This window comes from Danio aesculapii, chromosome 7 (assembly GCF_903798145.1).
Source record: "Danio aesculapii chromosome 7, fDanAes4.1, whole genome shotgun sequence".
Lineage (NCBI taxonomy): Eukaryota > Metazoa > Chordata > Actinopteri > Cypriniformes > Danionidae > Danio > Danio aesculapii.
In genome coordinates this window covers 59,405,759-59,427,213 of record NC_079441.1, presented here as the reverse complement: position 1 = coordinate 59,427,213, position 21,455 = coordinate 59,405,759, and the positions used below count along the sequence as shown (strand labels likewise).

Here is a 21,455-nt window from a genome sequence, read left to right as displayed (position 1 = left end):
AGTTTGTGCCAAAAACTGACTGATATTTAAAACATTATTACCTTAATCCACAGCAAGCGCAAGTTTCTGTAACACTTTAAATTATGTCACAACTAATGCTATTGACTACTAGCTTATTACCTGCCTATTATTAAGATATTAACTGATCATTAGTAGATAATAAAGTATGATTTTAATCTAGATCCCTACTCCCACCCAAAACCTAATCCCCAACTTCTACCTAACTAACTATTAAAAAACAGCTAATTAGTAGTTTATTAAGCTGGTAGTGTTAGTTAATGGTTTGTTAATACCATGAACTGTGACCTAAACTAAAGTGTTACTCAATTTTAATATCAAATAATGATGTGTATCAAAGACTGGAAATCTGTAAAGTCAATCGTTTAGACTGAAACTAAACATGAACTTAAGCATAATCATGTAAGCCATCCTGTGGAAAAAAATAAATAAATCAAATTCTTCAGACTTAGGAATGTAAGGATTAATATGACAATTTTTATGACTCTGTACAACAATAATTATTCTTTTTACTTTACTGTGAGGGGTAGGGGTAGACGTTAATAAAACACAATGTCATGGGTAATAATAAATAATTATGTTTAACTTCTGGCAGAAGCTGTATCCCTTCTAGCAACAACCGACAACAGTGGTTTGTTCTGTAGTCAATCAGGAAAAAAAATCTTAAGGGGTTAAAATGTTTATCTTACCAGCTTTTGTATTTATTTGTAATATTTTCCCCCCAATGCTGTCTTATTTTATTTCTAAAAGAAATTAGTCTTTCTGTAGAAGAAAAAAAATTAACTGCTCTTAAAATTTCCTTTCTCTGTTAAACATCACCAGGGGAATATTAAGAAAAAAATATTCAGGATCCAGAATAACCACAGGAAGTACCATTTGGATGAATAATACAACACACCTACCCTTCCTCTCTATTGTAACCATGCACAATGTAAGCTCGCCCATGAGGCTCACAGAGTATACAGACATGCATGTTGTATCTTTGTTTGTCCAAATGACATCTACTACTGATTGTCCTGGATCCCATCACAGATTTCCAAAGTTTGATACAATTACTTCAGACTGTCATGGATGTGCTTTGCACTGTTTGCCCATACTGTAGATTAAAAGTTATTAAATAGCAAATAATGTCAGTTTTGTGCACAAACTGGTCATTTCATTTGCTTCAAAAGTCTGCAAGGTATCATCAGAAGACACAAATATTCATTTTATTTAGTTTGTTCGTGTTTTTTTATTTTTTGGGTTTTTTTGAAGAGATGACCACTGTTAGCATTATCTGAATCAACAAGAACCACAGTTTAGCAAAAAAAAAACTTTTTGAATGTTCTATTAGGAGTATGTAAATTAACAGAGAATTTTTATTTTTGATTCATTTATCCCTTCAAAGGAACACTCCATTTTTGGGGGGAAATAATTAATACTTAATAAGTTGGTTCTACAACACCGCTAGAGTTATCTAGAGTTAGAGTTAACCCCTAGAGAGCCAAAACCATTTTTGAATCTATTCAGCCAATCTATATGTCTGGCAGGAGCACTTTTATCTTAACTTAGCATAAATAATTGAATTGGATGAGACCATTAGCATTTCACTCAACAATTGTAAATAGTTTAAATGATTTTCCTATTTAAAGCTTGACTATTCTGTAGTTACATCATTGCAGCAAGCACAATGACATTATGCATTGCCAACAAATAGTCTCCAACTAGATAACAGCACTGTGTAATATCATTGCACCTGATGCGGCCATTGCATGGAAACAAAGTTCCTTGATAGACCCTTTCACAAGACTGTTATCACATGTTTAACGGTCATCAGCATCTTAGTTCCTGTAAAGTTTTTAATATTTTATAAAAAAAAAAGCGTATGAAGTTATATTTATTTATCGATTTGTAACCCACTGGTCCTACTGCACCCAACCCGGTCTGATCTGGGAATTGGCGAACTGGCAATTCTTTGTATGGGAGTCAGTTGCTCTAACAAGGAGGCTAAAGACCATGGCCCCTAGAATCTGTTGCTAGAGAACCTTTTGAGGTCAGAGGAGTGAGATATACCTGCAAGGCCCTTCGCTAGCTGGCCTTTGCTACACTCACCCCCCTAAACTTCACTCCCATACCGGACGAGCCCCCACATCTAACCCACCAGTTCTACTGGACCCAACCCGGTCTGAGCTGGGATCGAACCGGTGATTCTTTGTATGGGAGTGGGTTGCTCTAACAAGAAGGCTAAAGACCATGACCTCTAGCGTCTGTCACTAGAGCACCTTTTGAAGTCATAGGAGTGAGGTTTACCTACATAGCACTTCCCTAGCTAACCTCTGTTACATATGTATTGTATGATCTTTGCATCAATTGACCAAAAAAATTGAATTACCCCTTTTGCGAGGCACTTGAAATGCACGAGTATTTGGTCAGATAAGTACATTTGATGTTGTTCTTTCTTCTGTCTGCCATTATTAAACCCAGACAATTTTTTTCCTTTTTATGAAAGTCTTGATAACACCATTGTGGAGTTTTTTTTTATCAATAAAGCCAATACAATTGTAAAAAATAAAAATAAAAATGTTGTACTAACCTATTCGCTGCGTTCTAAGTTTACCCAACTATGACTACTTCTGCTACTGAGAAACCCAGAAATGTGAAAAGGGTCCATTATTACACAGGAATAAGAGTAAAGCTCCTAGCCATATTGACCTAGAAAATAACATCTTTTCATTTTCCATCGGTCTTAGTACACAACGTAACTACAGAGGAGTCAAGCTATAAATAGGAGAACGATCTAAACCCTTTTTTATTTTAGTCAGATGCTAATGGTCTCATCCAATTCAATAATTTATGCAAAGTTAAGCTAAAATTACTCCCGCCAGACCCAGAGATTGCCTGAATGGATTCAAAAATGATGAAACTCAGCTGTTTACCTCTAGGGAACTAGAGGGCAGGGATTTATTACACCTCAATACAAACAGTAAACAGTAAAAACAAAGCCTTCAATTTTACACAAAAGATGTGTAAACCACTTTTAGGTAATTTTTTAGGGTCGGTTTCTTTTCGAAGCTTAACATTCCTTAGTCATGGCAAACCTTGGCTTTATGGCAAAAGCTGTGTAACAGTTTTTACAAATTCATATAAAAACTCAAAGAAACACCATTCAGATTAGGAATGGCATGAGGCTATGTAAATAACAAAAGAAATCACTTGGGGGTGAACTACAGTAGTCAACATCTGAAGTGGATTAAAAAAGTCAAGAATGGGTTTTATATAATTATTTTAGGACTACTTTGATAAACTGTTTAGACTGACATGTTGATTACTGTATTATTTTAAAACAAATGTACATTGTCTATATTATTTCTGTAGAATTTAGAAATTTGGATAATGTTGGACTATTTTATTATTATTCCCTGTTTTAATAGACTTTAATAGACTAATCCCTTCCAGGTGACAATTACGGTGCACTTTAAAGGAAACAGAGGCTTAACAGAACAGGCCATGTTTTATGAAATGCTAACATGACATTTTCCGGCCTTCAAAGGCATTTGTGTGAGAATAAAAAAAAAAGACAAATCACCATAAAAAGGCTTCCAAGCCAGGAATAAACCCAGAAAAAGCTACATTCTACACAAATTAAAAAAAGGACAAAGAAACTGAAAAATGTTTTGGCTTCTGGTTGACAGCATCACCCTCATTTATTTTGTTTTAAGGCTTCTTTTTCTCTCCATTTCGCCCACTTTTCTACTGTTCCTCACAGCTTTTTGCTTTTCTTGAACAAGCTCTTGATCTTGGAGCGTTTTTTCTCTCCGTTATCGCAAGAGTCCTGGGGGGAGGCGGTTTGGAGCTGCTTGGACTCCTTGATAGCTTTGCTTTCTATGTCGAGTGAGCTAATGGAGGGGTAATGTCCCTCTAGAGGTGTCCCACTAGCGGGCAGCTGACCCATGCTGTATGACTTTTCAAGAATGCCATTGTAGGCCACAGCTCTGGTGCTAGGGTGAAAGGCTAAATTTTGGGATTCTGGAAAGTCAGAGGAGCGGGTCAGATCAGGAGAGCCCTTGTGAACTGAGGAGGAGTCAAGAGGAGAAGAAGGGGAAGGAGGCAGGATGGTCTCCAAAGCCAGCGCCTGGGCCTCCAGGAGAAGAAACTCCTCACGGGAGATTTTACGTGGAGGGGTTTCCATGCCCGTAACACATGTACTTTGAACAGCGGGACCAGAAAACTGCTTCCTTCCCAAAGAGGAACTGAGAGAGTCTGAATCTGAACACGTGTCCTGAGGGTCCCTGTGGAAGAGAAACACAACCTGTGTCATCATTATCTAAAATAAGATACACAATATCAACAGTCTGGAATAATAAGTTTGATCACATGGCTGTCTGGAATAATCGATTCTGATTGGTCAGTCGTGATATTTCAATGTATGTTATTCAGAGATTACAATCCCTGAATGATAAGCTTATCCTGGAACTTCTTATCATCTTGAAATTAATCAATTAATAGGTTTACATTTGTATACTAACATCCGCATTTGCACATATTTGCTTGCTTGTCATGCCGTTTTTACTTTTACTTTGACCATTTGGCGCTGTCTTGTAATTGAATAATATGCAGGTTAGTATTTGCTTCAGTAAGCTGGTTTAGTTTCTGTCAGCTTTGTGTTTTTGACTGTTTGGCACCGTCTTGTGACTGAATAATGTGCAGGTAATGTATAATCTATTCAGTTGCATTCAGATGTTTACTCCTGTTGGATGTGGTTCGTCCTTCTTGCTGGTATCTTGACATTAGCTTGGATACCATAGTTCTTGATACATCACAAAGACTTGCTGTCTTAGTGCCAGCAAGACGCGCACCAACAATTTGTCCTATTTTGAACTCATATATCACACATAATGTTGTGTGCATAGCAATATTTTAAGCAAAACTGTGCTATTACTCAGCTAAAGTGCAATCAATAAAGATTGGCCACCAGGCAGGTAAAATTTAGCTATGAAACCTCCTACAATAAATTTGCCATTGTTTTAGTTCCATTGTTCATCAGGGTATAATTCATTATAACACATACAATATGTAATATGAAATATTATTATATAATTATTGTTACTAAAACTTCTTATTATTAATTTTTAAGCAAATGTTTTTTTTTATTTGATCAAAATAAAGACATTTTTAAAGTTAGGATTTCCATTTTAAACATTGCTGTTCATTTGTAATAGTTAAAGAATCCTGAAAACAGTTTCCACAAAAAAATAAGTAACAAAAACTTTCTATGTTCTAAAATTTTCTAAAATAAAATACATTTTCACAGTTTTACTATATAAAAATGTGATTTCATAAAAAGTCAATAAATTGTTTTGTTTTTTGTTTTTTTTATAAAAAATGTAGAAATTAAACAAAAATTATTCTAAAAGTATAATTAAAAATAATAAAGCAAAAACAAACTAATAAATAACCAAATATATGTAAACAAACCCTGTACATGTCATACCCCTTTCTTTCAACAGTGAAGAAGATTTGGTCTTCCTCTCCCTCGGGTCTGTAGACCAGCGGGGCCGAGGCCATGGACAGCAGGTCAGGGTCAGCAGAGAGAGTGGATGGCTGAGACAGGAGACTTCTGCGAGAACGACAAACACTGCTGTTGCGCGTCAGGGGAGGTCGAATCAAAGGAGCTGGGAAGGAGGTAATAGTATGCACTCAATGTTATTCCTATCATACTAAAGGATATATAGTATAAAAAAGCAAGAACTGCCCAATAAAAAGTCTAATGCTAAAATAAGAAGGCAGTATTGAAGACTTTGACATACTGTACTAACAAACCCCTAAGTAATATGAACAGTCTGTTAAACTGATTGTGAAATTTTCTTCACAATCACACTCAATAGAAAATACAATATTTTGTCCGTTATTTATGTACTGTAGCCCCATCAATACTGATATCTCAGTGGACGAAATTCCTGCTCCACGTCTATATTCAAAATAAAATTTAAATTTATGTTGAATAATGAATAATGCATTTATGATCAAATCAATGCAGACTCATGAGCAGAGAGATTTTTTATCAGAAACATTACAAAAATACAACTGAATCTCAGAGTTTTGAATAGTAGTGTATAAACTTATATTTTTTTATGAAATGTCTGGTAACTGATAAATGAACAATATTCAGATAATGATATTGTATCTATATAAGACAATTATCAGCCCATATATATATATATATATATATATATATATATATGTGTGTGTGTGTGTGTGTGTGTGTGTGTGTGTGTGTGTGTGTGTGTGTGTGTGTGTGTGTGTGTGTGTATTGAAAAAGTGTTATCATAATGTTTTTAAAAAATAATGTTTAAGTAAGCATTAGATGAATATATTATTCATCTAATTATCTAATTATTCCCCCTAATTATTATCTTAAGCATAAATGGAGCTTACTTCCCTGAATATTCAGTATTAGTCAATACTGATCAGTCATAATCTGTATATACCAATATTTTGTGCATCTTTTTTATTAAGAATTGCTTACTTCTTATTGCAAGGCTCTCTGGAATACTTGATTCTGATTGGTCAGTTACAACATTTCAATAGAGGAATAAAAGAGGAACGATGCCAAAAAGAAAACCCCTCCTCCTACTCAATATTCCATTTCAGTTGGAAGTACATCAACATAATAAATTAAAAGTCTCTTTTATAATTATCCACATAATTAATTTACTTAAGAATTTTAAGGCAAAAGGTTTACTCTTTTTTTTTTTTAAGTATTTGCTTTAAAATGAAAAGGTTTACTAATTTTTTAAGTAGTCAACAAATCACTTTTTACAGCGAAGTCTGACTGTGTGAAGAACTAGTTTTCTTTTTGCAGATTGCCATTTAATTAAAGAGCTTGTAAACTATTACAGCTATCAGCGTTTTGTGTCTTAACTATTGAGTTTTGCAGCAAGTAGTCATGTAATAAGCAGATAAAGTACATTCAGCCAGTTGTTTTCACAGAATAAAGGCATTCAGAATAAGCCTGTGGGGCTTGTTGTACATTACTGGCTGAATGTACATTACTCCTTACTTAAATGCATGTGAACATGTTCAGTGTGGACATAAAACTGTTTGTTACAAAGCAATTTGTTAGAATGTGTCATCATTTTATACTAATATATTGTATATATTACTATATTTATTTAAATACACACACACGCACGCACGCACGCACACACACACACACACACACACAGTTTAAATATATGGGACATTCTACCAGAAACATACAGTTTCACTTATTAGATTGTCTCCAAAAAATCATACAAAAACAAGCTTAAAATCATATAATTCAATGATAGAGCGCATCCTTGATCATTGTCAGCTTCTCCATCAAATGATGTCACTTCCGAGTCATAGCCTTTACGTGTATTGCACACATTTTATGTTAACTTTAAGGCAAATGTGACTAACGAAAGCAGGGGGACAATTGTAAATTTATTTATATTATATATTTGTAGTATTTATTTGTAGAATTTATTCATAATTTCGTGTTTTTAACTAATTGATGTGAATGATAACAGCTTAAACTTGCTATAAACTTGCTATTTCTGAAGTTTTTTTTTTTGCATAACAAAACTATTAAAGCTGTAGGTTCAATTGGGCTGCAGACAAGAACAATGACAGGGTTTGTACATTTGTAAAGTGTTTTTAATAAAGAACAAAATGAATGACATCACTGAATGACAACTCAGAGAAATCAGCCATCAGTTCATTTTAGACACTTTTGGGTTGAAATACTTTTTATTCACAGTATTTATGTTTTTATTTCAGGGACAGATTATGTAAATTTCTGGTAGAATGTCCCATATTATTCTATTTTATTTATATTATAATTTTATATATATTTTTTTCACATTTCTCACAATCTTGGTCTTTGGGAAAGGTACTTACAAGTGAACTGTGGAATGATTGGTGGTGTGTCCTCGTCAAGATCATCCACTCCACCAGCGATCGGGTAGGGTGGCACTGACATGCGTGGCATCACCACCCAGCTGTGGTCAGCATATAGAGAGGCGGTTAGGCTGGGCAGCCCAGAATTATTAACCAAAGGAAAGCCACATAACTTCTCTATTTGCTGCCAGCGGTGGAGACGTTCCCTCAAACACGCTGTGACCTCTGATAGAGCTTTTCTAAAAGGAGATATAAATAAATCAATGATAAACTTGCATTGTATATTGGGTAACCACTTGTTTCTGTGTAGGTGTTTAGCATGTGTTTTATGTGTGCTTACTTAGCCTCAAGTATTTTGTGGTCTACTTCATCCAGCGATGAGCTGTGTGCAACGTGAAGGGTACCGAACACTGAGCTTCTCTTCTTCTTGATCTTTTCTGCCTGAATTTCACACAGCATGAACACAGAAACACATTACTTCAGCCATTCAATTTTCAATGTTAATATTAGGTTAGATTAAGGTTGCCAGCATCTAAGGACAACGTTATATTGACATCAAATAATGACATGAAATGACGTTGACATTTGCTTGATTTTAGATTGTGTTGGAAAGTGACCAAAATTCAATGTCGAGCCAACATCTTAAACTAACAACATATTGACATCAAATACTGACATTTATCCATCAGGTATTTCAACCAAAATCGTCAGACTTCATATTGGTCACATCCACACAACTTTAAGCTGTAACATCATTAGACATTGATATTTGGTTGTTTTTAGGTTGTGTTGGAAAGTTACCAAAATGCAATTTCTGTCCGACGTTGAACATTGATGTTGGCCTGACGTTGGGTTCTGATGTTAACCCAATTTTCATTTCTAATCAAAATGCAACGTTCCAAGACGTTGGGGTACAACATCAATCTGACATCATGCTGACATTCTGTGCCTGCAGGGTTTAGTCTGATTTTAAAATAACATGTTAAGCCTGGGACACAACAAGCCGTCAAAGAATTAGCGCAGAAGAAATCTGAATGTTGTTGCCTAGTGTCCACTGCATCTGGTCCTGTCTGAACCAATAGGCTGCATGTGAATAAACCAAATGGATAACAGCTGACTAAAACCAGAACATACATTCTGCCCGCAGGCCGACCATTTTTTTTTTCTTCATTTTAAGCAGAAATTTTCATATTGTATTGAACACTATACGAATAATAATAGAGAACTATATTAAAGCATAGACTTTGACAATATTTTAGTTCATTAGGTAATTTTAGTTAATGTATTTACCAACATAAACTAATAATGAAGAATGCTTGTACAGCATATATTATTCATAGTTTGACATTCACTAAAGCATTATCAAAACCCAAATTCTTGTTTGTTAACTTTAGATATTACACAGCTGTCTGGAATTTGCAATACTGATTGGTCATTGCCAGTTATGTTATTCCAGATAACAACGGCTAAATAATATTTTTGACTGTTCGGTGCCATCTTGTGACTCAATAATATGCAGGTTGTTGTATGCTTCATCAGCTTCACTTCATCAGGTTTCATTTCTTCCAGCTTTGCATTTAAATAAAGAATTATTAAAGGTACTAAAAAATACGTCTAGGACAGGCATGGGCAAACTTGATCCTCGAGGGCCGGTGTCCCAGCAGAGTTTTGCTCCAACACTAATCAAACACACCTGAACACCCTAATTAGTGTCTTTAAGATCACTAGAAAGCTACAAGCAGGTGTGTTTGATTAGAGTTCGAGCAAAACTCTGCAGGGACACCGGCCCTCCAGGATCGAGTTTGCCCATCCCTGGTCTAGGATGTTTTTTTTTTTTTCATTTAGTTTTATTTCCGTCTTGGTCAAAACCTCCTGAATGTAGTTTATCCCAACATTTACTTGCCCAATGTTATTATGAAATGACAATGAACAACTTTATTACCATAAACTAATGCTAATAATTCATATTTTCTTACATGTATATAGCACTTTTCTGGAGACTAAAAGAGCTTTAGACATTTTTGGGGGGAATCTCCTTATTCACCACCAGTGTGCAGCATCCACCTGGATGACGCAAAAGCAGCCATATTGCACCAGACTGCACACCATACACCAGCTGATTGAGTGATGAAGCCAATTATGATATGGGGAGGGTTAGGAGGTTGGGATGTAACAATTCAGCTGACTCACGATGCCATACAATTCATGATACTAATCCCATTATTCATGATTTAGTCACGATTTTTTAACAAATTTTTTGAAGCAAATTAGGGTAAAAAAACCTTTCATTTTTTTTCTTAAATGCTGCACATTTTGTTTTTGCAAAATAATATACGAAGAGTTCAAATGCAAAAGGCGCTAAACGCCACTCCGCCAAAAATGAGAGAATGACATTAAGTGAATGCTTTAGGCCCGTAGTACATCATCAATAAATGGATTTGCTTCAAATAATCCAAACCCCAGGGTCAGCGCATTAAGAAATAACAGTTTGTTCGCAAAAGCTGCTAAATGCCACTTGCCTTTGACAGCTAAAGCCACTATATCCCGAGAACCATTCAGAAGGCGCGAATCAAATCATATGTTTTCAATGTAACAGCGCGCTGATACACCGGCTTTTATGAGGAGACTGTTTTATTCCGCTTTCCGCTTTTTGTTTTGCGCATCGACACTACTTTGAATGAGTCCGATTTACTATACATTAAACGGCAACTCCATTTCATGAAAGACAGTTAAGATGTGTTCTTTTATCCCATGTGGATGCTACTGTATGAGGATAAACAAGAGACCAAGACGTAAAGTATGGTGAGAATGAATGAATGACAGCTTCTTAAATTGTCTGAGAGACATCCTCTTTTTGCCCAGTAAGCCTACCTTGTGTTTTATTTGCTAATGCCTGCTATTTTTTAAAAGATAAATATAATGTATAAAACTATACATTATTTGTATTACTTCATAATACCTATACATCTGATAAGCTTTTTATATTAATGGAGAATGCACAGATATTGATGTTTCATAATGTTTTACACTACATTATTTGAATCTACCAAACTTAGCTTACAATGTTTGCAATGATTACATTGCTCTACTTACATTAAATATAAATCCCAAATAACAGAAATGACAACAGATAGTTAAGATTTAATTAATGTAATTTTTAATGTTATTGATTAATGCACTTGCTTCACAGATTTCATTCATTCATTTTCCTTCTGCTTTTTCACTGGTTTATCACAGCGGAATGAACCGCCACTTACTTGACAGATTTATATATTTTTAATTTCAGGTGGTTTAAGTATTTTTTAATAGTTTTGTCCCAATATGTGGATTTTGAGGTTTTTGCAAAAAAAGCACAAGTGGATTTAGCTGGTTTTGATGCAAAAGAAAATGTACCTTGTTAAAAACCAAAGAAAAACATTTTTTTGGAAAAAAATGTATTTTATTTACCAGCTAATAACCCTATTATCACATATAAAATGAAACTTCTGAACCTAATTATAGGAGTCTGATAGAAAATGCTAATTTACAAGAAAAGAGGTCTGATAGATTTAGAGGGTTTTGCAACTGAACTCTTTATATTTTAACTAAATTGCTATTTCAAAAACAAAAACAAAAAATAATAATGATAATACACACTAAAGAAGACTCTTTAATATAAAAAACTAAAACTGACTGCGCTGGGAATTTACATTTTTAAAAATAAATATCAGCATATCTCTGTTTTCTAGCATAAGCTGAGGTCTTTGCACATTTACAATGTACAACTCTTTCACCGGGGACTGAGATGGCTGGTGTGGAAAGAAAAGCCTTTTCTTAACTCGAGAGCAGTGTTTACAGAGGTAGTTAATAGGCCCTCTGATCCATGGGACTGACCACTGGCATAAAAAAACTGATTATAAAATTACTAATTATATAATAGGATAGAGAGAGAAGATGATTATGAAGGTGAACAATTAATATTACTTGTATAAGTATTACTGTGATCCACTTAATCTTTAACATTTTTAAATATTCAATAATAAGCAATTTACTAAAATATGCATATGCATATATGCAAAACAATATGATACCTGGATCTGTAACAGAATAGCTTTCTCTTTCAGTTTGAAAATTATCTTCACACTTTCGCTATGTAAACATCTTCGTAGCACTCGTCAGAGCAAGCAGAGCTGCAAATCATCCGGTCTGCGTGGTTTGGCTTATTAATAGCTTTTTTGCGTATAGACGTCTGTGACACTAGTTTTCACTGTGCCGACGGTTTATGTGCATTATATTCGTTGTTCTGTTAGTAAATGTCTTTTTGCAGTATTTGCACACCGTTTGTGTTTTGTCTGGCGCACTTGACTGCTGTCATTTTATGCATTTTACTCTGCTACTTCACCGCTTGCTCACCGCTGATGTTAAGGTAAAGCGGGTTTTCGTCTGTAAACACAGCGCCCCCTCTGTTCAAAACATGTATCGCAATTCTTTTAACATTTCTACCGATTTGAACCGTCACATATTTGAATCAATTTTCAACCGGCTCAAGATGAATCATTACATCCCTACTTACTAGTTTCGTAAAGTGCTGCTCCCTTAATAATCTTGCTGACTCCCTTAAACTCCCTTAGACTAAATATTGGTGGAACAGAAGAGACTTGGTCGCCTAAATTGTAATTGAAGTGGTGCAGTCAGAGACAGATACAGAAAGTTTGTTTGATTCATATGTTAATAATTATGTCAGGAAGACAATCAATTAAAAATGTGTGATCATTTTAAAAAGGTAAATGATGACCCTAAAAAGATTTTGCAAAGATAGTGGTTTCATTTAAAATCAGACTAACAATATTTCAATCGTATTGGATAATAATTATTTTATTCTAATTGACCAAAATTAAGAATCATCACTTTAAGTTTAGGCAACTAAAAACATGTTAGTGCTGAAAACTAATTCCACACCACTGGAATGTGGTCTGCACATTTGTTGGTTGTACTGAACACAAGCTCATCTCCCGCTGCAGTGGCTGCTAATTGCTTTAGCTTAACTGCTGGTGACTCACTTCAGACACAATTAAAAAAACGACAAAACAAACCATGTAGTTAAAAAGTCATTTAAGCACATCATTAGAAATCTAAATTAAATGGGGAAACTTTCAGCTTCATTTTTGTCAGTTGCTGAGAAAGAAACTAAGAGAGGTTTTGTTAAGGAAGACTTGCACTGACAACAAAACCTGAACTTTAATATATATATATATATATATATATATTGTACAATGGTGTGAAAACGTACTGGTTTCTTACTTTTTACATGTTTGTCACACTTTAATGTTTCAGATCATCAAAAGTGCAAATGTTAGTCAAAGATAACACAAGTAAAGACATCATGCCGTTTTTAAATGAAGTTTTTATCATTAAAGGATAACAAAATCCAAAACAGCATAGCCCTTTGTGAAAAAAAAAAGTTTTGAAGTCTACTTGGGTTCCGCAACAGGACAATGATCCAAAGCACACCAGCAAGACCACTTCTGAATGGCTGAAGAAAAACAAAATGAATACTTTGGAGTGGCCTAGTCAAAGTCCTGAAGGTTCACGCTCGAAAACCCTCCAATGTGGCTTCAAGAGTTCACACTTAGCTGTTGATTGATAATAAAGCTTGTTTGGCATGCTGTCCCAGGAGAGAGCCCTGATCTTATGAGATCCTCGAGCCCTGGGCTCCCTTCCTTTTGCAGGGCGAGAGGGGAGTTTAAGCTCAGGTAGATCTCGATGAACTCCCCTGACTTATTTCTGGCTAATGACAGATATAAGAAGGCTAAGGAGAGAGGTACAGCTTGCTAAAAGCTTGGATGAAATCAATGAAATCAATTTGGTATGTTTAATTTACTTAGGTTGCATGTTTTTTGGACTGTGGGAGGAAATCAGAGAACCCGGGGAAAACCCACACGAGCACAGGGAGAACGAACAAACTGTGCACAGAAATGTCAACTGGCTACGTAGGGACTTTAACCAGAGACATTCTTGCTGTGAGGCAACAGTGCTAATTACTGGGCCGCCATGTCGCCCATCTGGAATGGAGGGGGTGTAGGGAGGGGATTCTTAAAGACGAAGATACTGAGTTAAGAAAACTCAAGTTATTTATAGTTAGTTAGGAATCATCTGATTGGTGAATCAATCCTAAGCTAATGCGGGACCAGCTGTGATCAATCATAAGCATGTCATTCTCTCGAAATTAGTTTTTAAATAATCTTCACTTAATTACAACAATTCTGTAAAAGAACTAGGCCAAATTCCTTGTCAAGATGCTTAATTGCAGTTGTTGCTGTTAAGGGTGACCTAACCAGTAATTAGGTTTAAGGTGCAAAAACTTTTTTCACACAAGGTTACAGTATGTAGTTTTGTATTTTGTTTTGTCTTAATAATAAAACCTTAATTTCAAAACTATACTACCACTGTGCATACATTCAAAGAACTAACAGACATGTGGTCTGCAACTTTAAAATAACAGACATTTCTTGGGGCTAGAAGATAAATGTCTGACCTCATCCTTTGCGACCGTGAGCTGCAGCTCTGCGTTCTGCTTCTTGATGTTGTAGTACTGCACCTCCACCTCATGTGTGAGCTGTAGCCACATCTGCAGAGCTTCAGGCAGAGACCAGTCTGACTGCATCTGCTTCTCTGCTCGCTTCAGAGCCATTCGCACCTAGAAAAACCACAACAACAAATACAATCCTGACACTAAATACATGTTTTATTTTGTAATATGTCTTGAAAAGCAATCCATCTCTATAATTGTGCTTTTGCAGAAGATGGCTGTTGAACAAAAAGGCAAAAAGAAACTGAAGCAAGGTAATATGAATTTAAAAAGCAACAAATTACATTTTAATACACAATAATACAGATTTTATTATGTTCACCAAAAGTTGACAGCTCAGATTACTTACAAGTACAAGCCAAATACACTTTTATTGACTACTTGTTAGTATAATTATAAGCACATCTCTAATAATTACAAAAAATAGATAAAGTGTACTTTCATATTTTTTGCTATGACAGATTTCTTTTTTGTATGGGTTCTATTTGGTATTGGTTTGTACCTGCACCAGCTCCTCCTCTGCGTATTTGAGTCTGCTGAGCTCACATTCAGCTCCCTCCCGCAGCTCTCTCAGTCTGCTGGCTTCTTTCTTCGCTCCTGTGATTTCATCACGCATCTTCTGCTCCAGGTTCTGCTTCTCCACCGCCACCGTCCTGTTCTCCTCCTGAGCTTTTTCCAACCTGACGGCAGCACAGACCAGTCAAAGTCACATCTAAATGTTAGTGTATTCCAATTAAATAGTAAGTATGTAAGTAAGCAAGTAAGTAAATAAATAAACAATAATAACATTATTATTCATTCATTTTCCTTTGGCTTAGTCCCTTTATTCATCAGGAGTCACCACAGCAGAATAAACCGCCAACTTATCCAGCATATGTTTTACACAGCGAATGCCATTCCAGCTGTAACCCAGTACTTGGAAACATCCACACTCATACACTGTGGCACAATTTGGTTAATTCAATTCACCAATAGCACTTGTGTTTGGACTGTGGGGGAAACCGGAGCACCCGGAGGAAACCCACACCTACACGGGTGACAACATGCAAACTCCACTCAGAAATGCCAATTGGCCCCGCTGGGACTCGAACCAACGACCTTTTTGCTGTGAGGTGACAGTGCTAACCACTGAGCCACAGTGTTGCCTCTAACATTATTATTGTCTCTAATCTTTTATTCACCATCAGGCTGTTCAAAACATCTAAATTATTATATATAAAAAAAATCAAGCTTTACAAAGTACATTACATCTCTTATTACTAGAGAATCTAGAGAATTACTACAGAATCTGCGGACATTTTTTTGCTATTTCTGCAGAAAATTTTGTAAAAACCTGCAGATTTATGCGGAACTATTTTGGGAGTATCATAACTAAAAACTTAATATATGACATAAAATAGAATAGCTTTTTAACTATAATGTTTACAATGCAAATCCATCTAGATCCACTTATTTGAACAAAGCAAGTCTCTCATATAATATATCAGCTAAAAGACCAAAAATATGTCTTTACAAACTGTATTGTAAATAAATCAAATGAACACTTTCATATTAGTCAATATTATTACTGAAATTAATTAAAAAACCGAATAAATATAAAAATCTGCAGATTTCTGCACGCGCAGATTCCATGTGGGCCTGCTCATTACTTGTGTACTATATTGTAAATGGTTTGAACTCGTAAGATGAATTGGACTGAGTCTGACTATAGATGATTTGAGACATTTGTAATTTGTGTCATTTTTAAACATTTAATCATCATCAAGTTTCACTATATTAATCTCATGTAAACCATGTGTAAACCACAAAACCTGATTAATCAAGTCTATACTGTACAAAAGTGTTTATACAAAAATATTTAATAGTACTCAAGTTTCAACTATTTTTTTCCTAGTTTTCTACAAAGTTTAAAGATGTAGTATGTACAGTAGGACTGAACTATGTATTGCAGTCCAATTTCAAAACATTGGAAGAGTTTTCACCTGGTCACTCCATCGATAACTCCATGCAAACATAGGTTGCCAGATTGACGACACAAACAGGAGTGAGCATGCCTAACAATTGAACCTTACAACGTAAGCAGCTCAGCTAATGCTTTCGGTATATTTATATTATTTTCTAATTAAAAACCACACACATGTGGAAAACACGGCATGCTGAAATATAATTGGCTGAACTGGCAGTGGGCAGGTTATAGAGTATTAAGCAAGTAAGTAATGTGTATTTTTATAGTGCATTTATCGTGTATGGCTATTTACCCAAAGTGCTTCACAATCATGAGGGGGATTTGTCTCTCCACACCACCACCAGTGTGCAGCATCCACTTGGATGGTGTGACAGCAGCCACAAGACAACACACCAGTGCATTCACCACACAACCAGCTATTGGTAGAGTGGAGAGACAGCGATAGAGCCAATTCAGTGGATGGGGATGATTGGGAAGTCATGATGGGTAAGAGCCAATGGAGGGAATTTGGCCAGGACACTGGGGTTACACCCCTATTCTTTACCAGAAGTGCCATAGGATTATTAATGACCACAGAGGGTCAAGGCCTCGGTTTAACATCTCATGAGAAAACCAAAACAAAGACAGACATTCTGTCACACATTTTCAAAGAAAAATAACTGACATTAGCATTGTTTTTCAAATAAGCCTACATGTTCACTTTGAATGTTTCTTGAATATCCGCAGATATGTTATGGTATTTGATGCTTTAGAAGTGTCAGAAACTTACATACAGCGCCGTTAAATGTGTAAGTTGAGATGACTAGACAATATGTACATAGGTACATTTGAAGTCTAAATTTTTATCCTGTGAAACCTAAATTCTTTTTCAAATGTTCCTCAAATGATATTTAAGGGTTGGAAGACAAAGATGATGTTAGGCTGTTGGGCTTTGTCGATCTGTTGGTAATTATTCTGACTTGCCTAACCTAATTAACCTAGTTAATTCTTTAAATGGTCATGAAACCCCCCTTTTTGGTTCAAGTCTACCTCAGAATTAAAAAAAAAAAGCTTCATAATGGGCGTGGAGCGCTGCGAGCAGAGGGAGAAGTGGGCGTGGCCAGCAGAGCAGGGGAAAAATAGGGGAGAGAACAACTGTCAGTTGGCTCACAAAATGAGACAAACCATGAGGAGACCCGTAATTTTATAGTTTACAAAGTTAAAATGCAAAGAAACAAAGAGTAAGTAATTTAATGACCTGCTACATTTGTTATTCGTAATTTCATATACACATAACCACAATTTGTTATATCATTATAAAGATAATCATGTTTATATAAACACTATAAAAGACCTCTCTACTCCTGAATGCAGACACAATGGATAGCAGTGCAGCAGGTTTCTTGCCATGTCCATTTCAACCATTAGCCTAGCCGGTAATCTGGAGGATTTTAATAATAGGCGAACCCACAGCAGGACGGAAATAGACCATGTGAATGAATAGTAATGAACTCAATTGATAAAAGACAAAGTCCACCATTCTGCAATTCTCGTACAGCTTTCCCAACAAAAATGCTTACTACACACAAACAGCCGGGAAAACGCAGGGAAAATCATGCAACAAACCCTGTGGATCATGGAAACAAACACATGCGACCCTTCATGAACGGCTAAATACTGTGTGCTGTCTCACCCAGTCATTGGGTCTCACAGCTTGGCAAGTCTGCCTTGCCTTCGAAAAAGCACATGCTCTCATGAATAATTAAGAAGCAGGGTCTTCTCATAAGAAAACTCTGTTATAAATAATAATGAGAAACCGACGTGTCATCAGATTCACGCTACGTCACCGATATTGATCCAGCCCCAAAAATTATTTTAAACCTAGAAGATGAAATTAGCTGAGAAAAGCTCAAAATTATCAAGTTTTCCCCACAATTACAGCTGACAGGTGCTAATGTTGTCTTAACTGATGCTCAACACACACAAATCTGTTAAATATTTTTTTAAAAGTACTCCAGGCTTTCTCGAACCTTTAAATTGCACTTTAAGCTATACACTAGTGAACTAGACATTGAAATGTGCTGAAAATCGTTTTCTACCTGTTAAAGAATGGAAATATATTTAAAAGAATTATAAGTGGGCTAATAATTTTGACTTCAACTGTTTGTAGATGCAGACTGTAAAATCCTTAATAAAAAAAAGATTTTTCTTTTAGAATAAAATCATGCAGATCTGGAACAATTTGAGGGGCAATTGTTAAATTAATTTTTTTTTAATTTAACTAAAATGTTATGTACTACTGTTAAGACAAATCAGGATTTTCATTCACATACATGTCATTAATACAGTTTACAGTGTTACATAATGTGTCACCTATTTTGTCTTCAAGTAATATTTCTTATAATTATCACTGATAATAAGTCATCATTTTGCTATTTAATACCATTTATAGAAACTGATCTGTATTTCAGGGTTTTTATATGATTAGAAAATTCTAATATTTTTAAACAATCTGATGATTTTTTATTTAAGTGTCATTGCTTAATAAAAGTATTAATTTCATTCCAAAACAAGACATTTTACTGACCCCAAAAGTCAGTGTAGTACCTACTATACTTCTACTATGCGTTTTACCTTAAAAGTTTCTATTTCTTTCCATAGTGACAAAAGATTTGATTTGTTTGATTTGATTTAGATTTGTTACAATGAAGCAAAGTCACAAGGAATTTTGAGAACTGCAAAATCCTTAATAATAAAAAGATTTTCCTTTTATGTTTTGCAGAAGAAAGAAAATCATGCAGATCTGGAACAATTTGAGGGGCGGGCAAATGATGACAGAATGTTCTTTTTAGGATGAAACATTCTCTTGACAGTACTTATAGCAGAGCTTAATGAGCCTTCTCAAAACAAGAAAAGAATTCTGCTATTCAACAGAACATAGAACAAGACTTATTCTCCCAGAAAGAGACACAGTCTCTTAGTGTGTGTGTGATTTGCTCTTACCGGCTCTGTAGCTCTGTCAGGCTCTCTTCAGCATGCTGCAGACTCTCCAGATCTTTCATCATCTGTGAGATGTGGACTTTAGAGGACTTGTTTTGTATGTATGCAAACCAGCAGCCTCCCACACCGATGATGATGGAAATCATCAAAATAAAGTCCTTCAGCCAGTGATAGTGGTGACCTAGCAAGGAAAATAAAGTATTTATACCTGGAGCGCTGACTCAGTGAGTATGTCATTTTGACCTGCTTTGAGAATGAGATTAGCCAATTCATTAAGAGATGAGTCTGAATCTGAGACTGAATTTATCACATTTATTTTTTAATTAACGCTTGCCTTTAGCTTGTTTACACTTTCAAATTGCATTATGGGAACTTGACCTCAGTTCTGTCAACTTTTAATGTTGAAAATGTAACTCTACAGTTCATAAAACTTACTTTGAAAGATAATACAATTAAATTCAAGCTAAATATTGTAAAAATAAATTACAACCTACAAAATTTAAATAAAATTTTCAATTTTTTTCTTCTCTTGATTTTTCCTCTTTTTTTAAATTTGTACTTATATTATGTATTTACATATAAATTTGGGTGCACTAGTTATTGGACCGTTATCATAAGTTATTTTGTTAGATAAGCTTCAGATTTGGCTTCAGTACTGAATAATCTAATGTATATGCACAAATATAATATTGTAAAGCTTCCTATTAAAAATATGAGTTAAAAATATAGATTTGCGATGGGGTGTACTTATATATGCTCAGCACTGTATATTGTAATCAATCTCAATGAAGTTACCATTCATGTCAATACCACACCGTAACACAGAGCCCAGCATAAGTACTCCCTTTACAGATCTCTCTTTTAAATTTAGATTTTCTATAGGATGCTACAATAATGTATTTGTGTATATACATTTGATTATATACTATATTCAGGACCAGAGCCAAAACTGGATCTAATTTAACAAAACAACTTCAGATGATGATGGTGCAGCAAGGTGTTGCAGTGGGAAGCACAAATCACTTTACAGCAGAAAGATCACTGGTTCAAGCCCTGGCTGGGTCAGTTGGCATTTCTGTGTGGAGATTGCATATTCTCCCCGTGATTGTGTGGGTTTGCTCCGGTTTCCCCCACAAGTCCAAAACATGTGGTACAGGTGAATTGAGTTAGCTAAAATTGTCTAAGTTTAGATTGTATTTTGGTCCCTCTCTAAATTGAGTTAATGTTACTCAAGTTAATAAGACAAGAAAGGAATAATTAGGTGATGATTGAGCACTGATGATGAACACCTGCTGTTATTAAGCAGAAACACAGAAGAGAAACACTACTACTGACTTCAGTCACAACCTTAGATGAAATCAGCTCAAATATAATACCTTGAATCTCTCAAAATCTCAGCAGAGGATCATTAAGCAACTCCACAAACAGCAGCTTTACTTATTACTAACCTGTTTGCCTTATTATAAAGAGGGATCAAATACTCTCTGAACTGAGGAAATTTTACTCAGAGGATTTTGCTGTGTAGTTAAAACATTTATGTGATCATAAATACTGTAGCAAAAACTTATTGCAAAATATTATAGTGTTTTTTTTTTATAAAACAATTTTAATTTAACTAAAATATTATGTATTTCTGTTATGACAAATCAGGATTTTCATTTACATACAAGTCATTAATACAGTTTACTGTGTTACATAATGTGTCACCTATTTTGTCTTCAAGTAATATTTCTTATTATTATCACTGATAATAAGTCATCATTTTGCTATTTAATACCAATGCTTTTTACCTCAAAAGCTTCTATTTCTGTCGATATTGACAAAAGTTATTTGTTACAATGAAGCAAAGTCACAAGGAATTAATGCAGCAGAATATACTTACGTAGTGGAGGTCCAAAAAGCACTGCATCCAGTGCTTTCAGATTTAATTTCTGTTTATGTCGTTGGTCTAATATCTTTAGCTGCATTGACATAAACGCTGGTTCATTTGCCGCTATTCTGTAACAGAAAACAAGGGGAAGA

General features: G+C 35.1%; 1 protein-coding gene across 1 annotated transcript in view; it reads right to left on the bottom strand.

The window, feature by feature from the left end:
• Window positions 1–2,926: 2,926 nt before the first annotated feature.
• The window catches only part of stim2b (stromal interaction molecule 2b), a 103,175-nt gene continuing 84,646 nt past the window's right edge, over window positions 2,927–21,455 (bottom strand). Inside the window, exons 5-12 of the mRNA XM_056462281.1 lie at window positions 21,316–21,431; window positions 19,437–19,614; window positions 14,991–15,168; window positions 14,435–14,596; window positions 8,261–8,361; window positions 7,921–8,159; window positions 5,489–5,669; window positions 2,927–4,286 (exon numbers count right to left, since the gene is read on the bottom strand). Of these exons, the coding sequence (XP_056318256.1) occupies window positions 3,758–4,286; window positions 5,489–5,669; window positions 7,921–8,159; window positions 8,261–8,361; window positions 14,435–14,596; window positions 14,991–15,168; window positions 19,437–19,614; window positions 21,316–21,431 (1,684 nt within the window). The 3' untranslated portion in view covers window positions 2,927–3,757. The remainder of the gene's footprint in view (window positions 4,287–5,488; window positions 5,670–7,920; window positions 8,160–8,260; window positions 8,362–14,434; window positions 14,597–14,990; window positions 15,169–19,436; window positions 19,615–21,315; window positions 21,432–21,455) is intronic.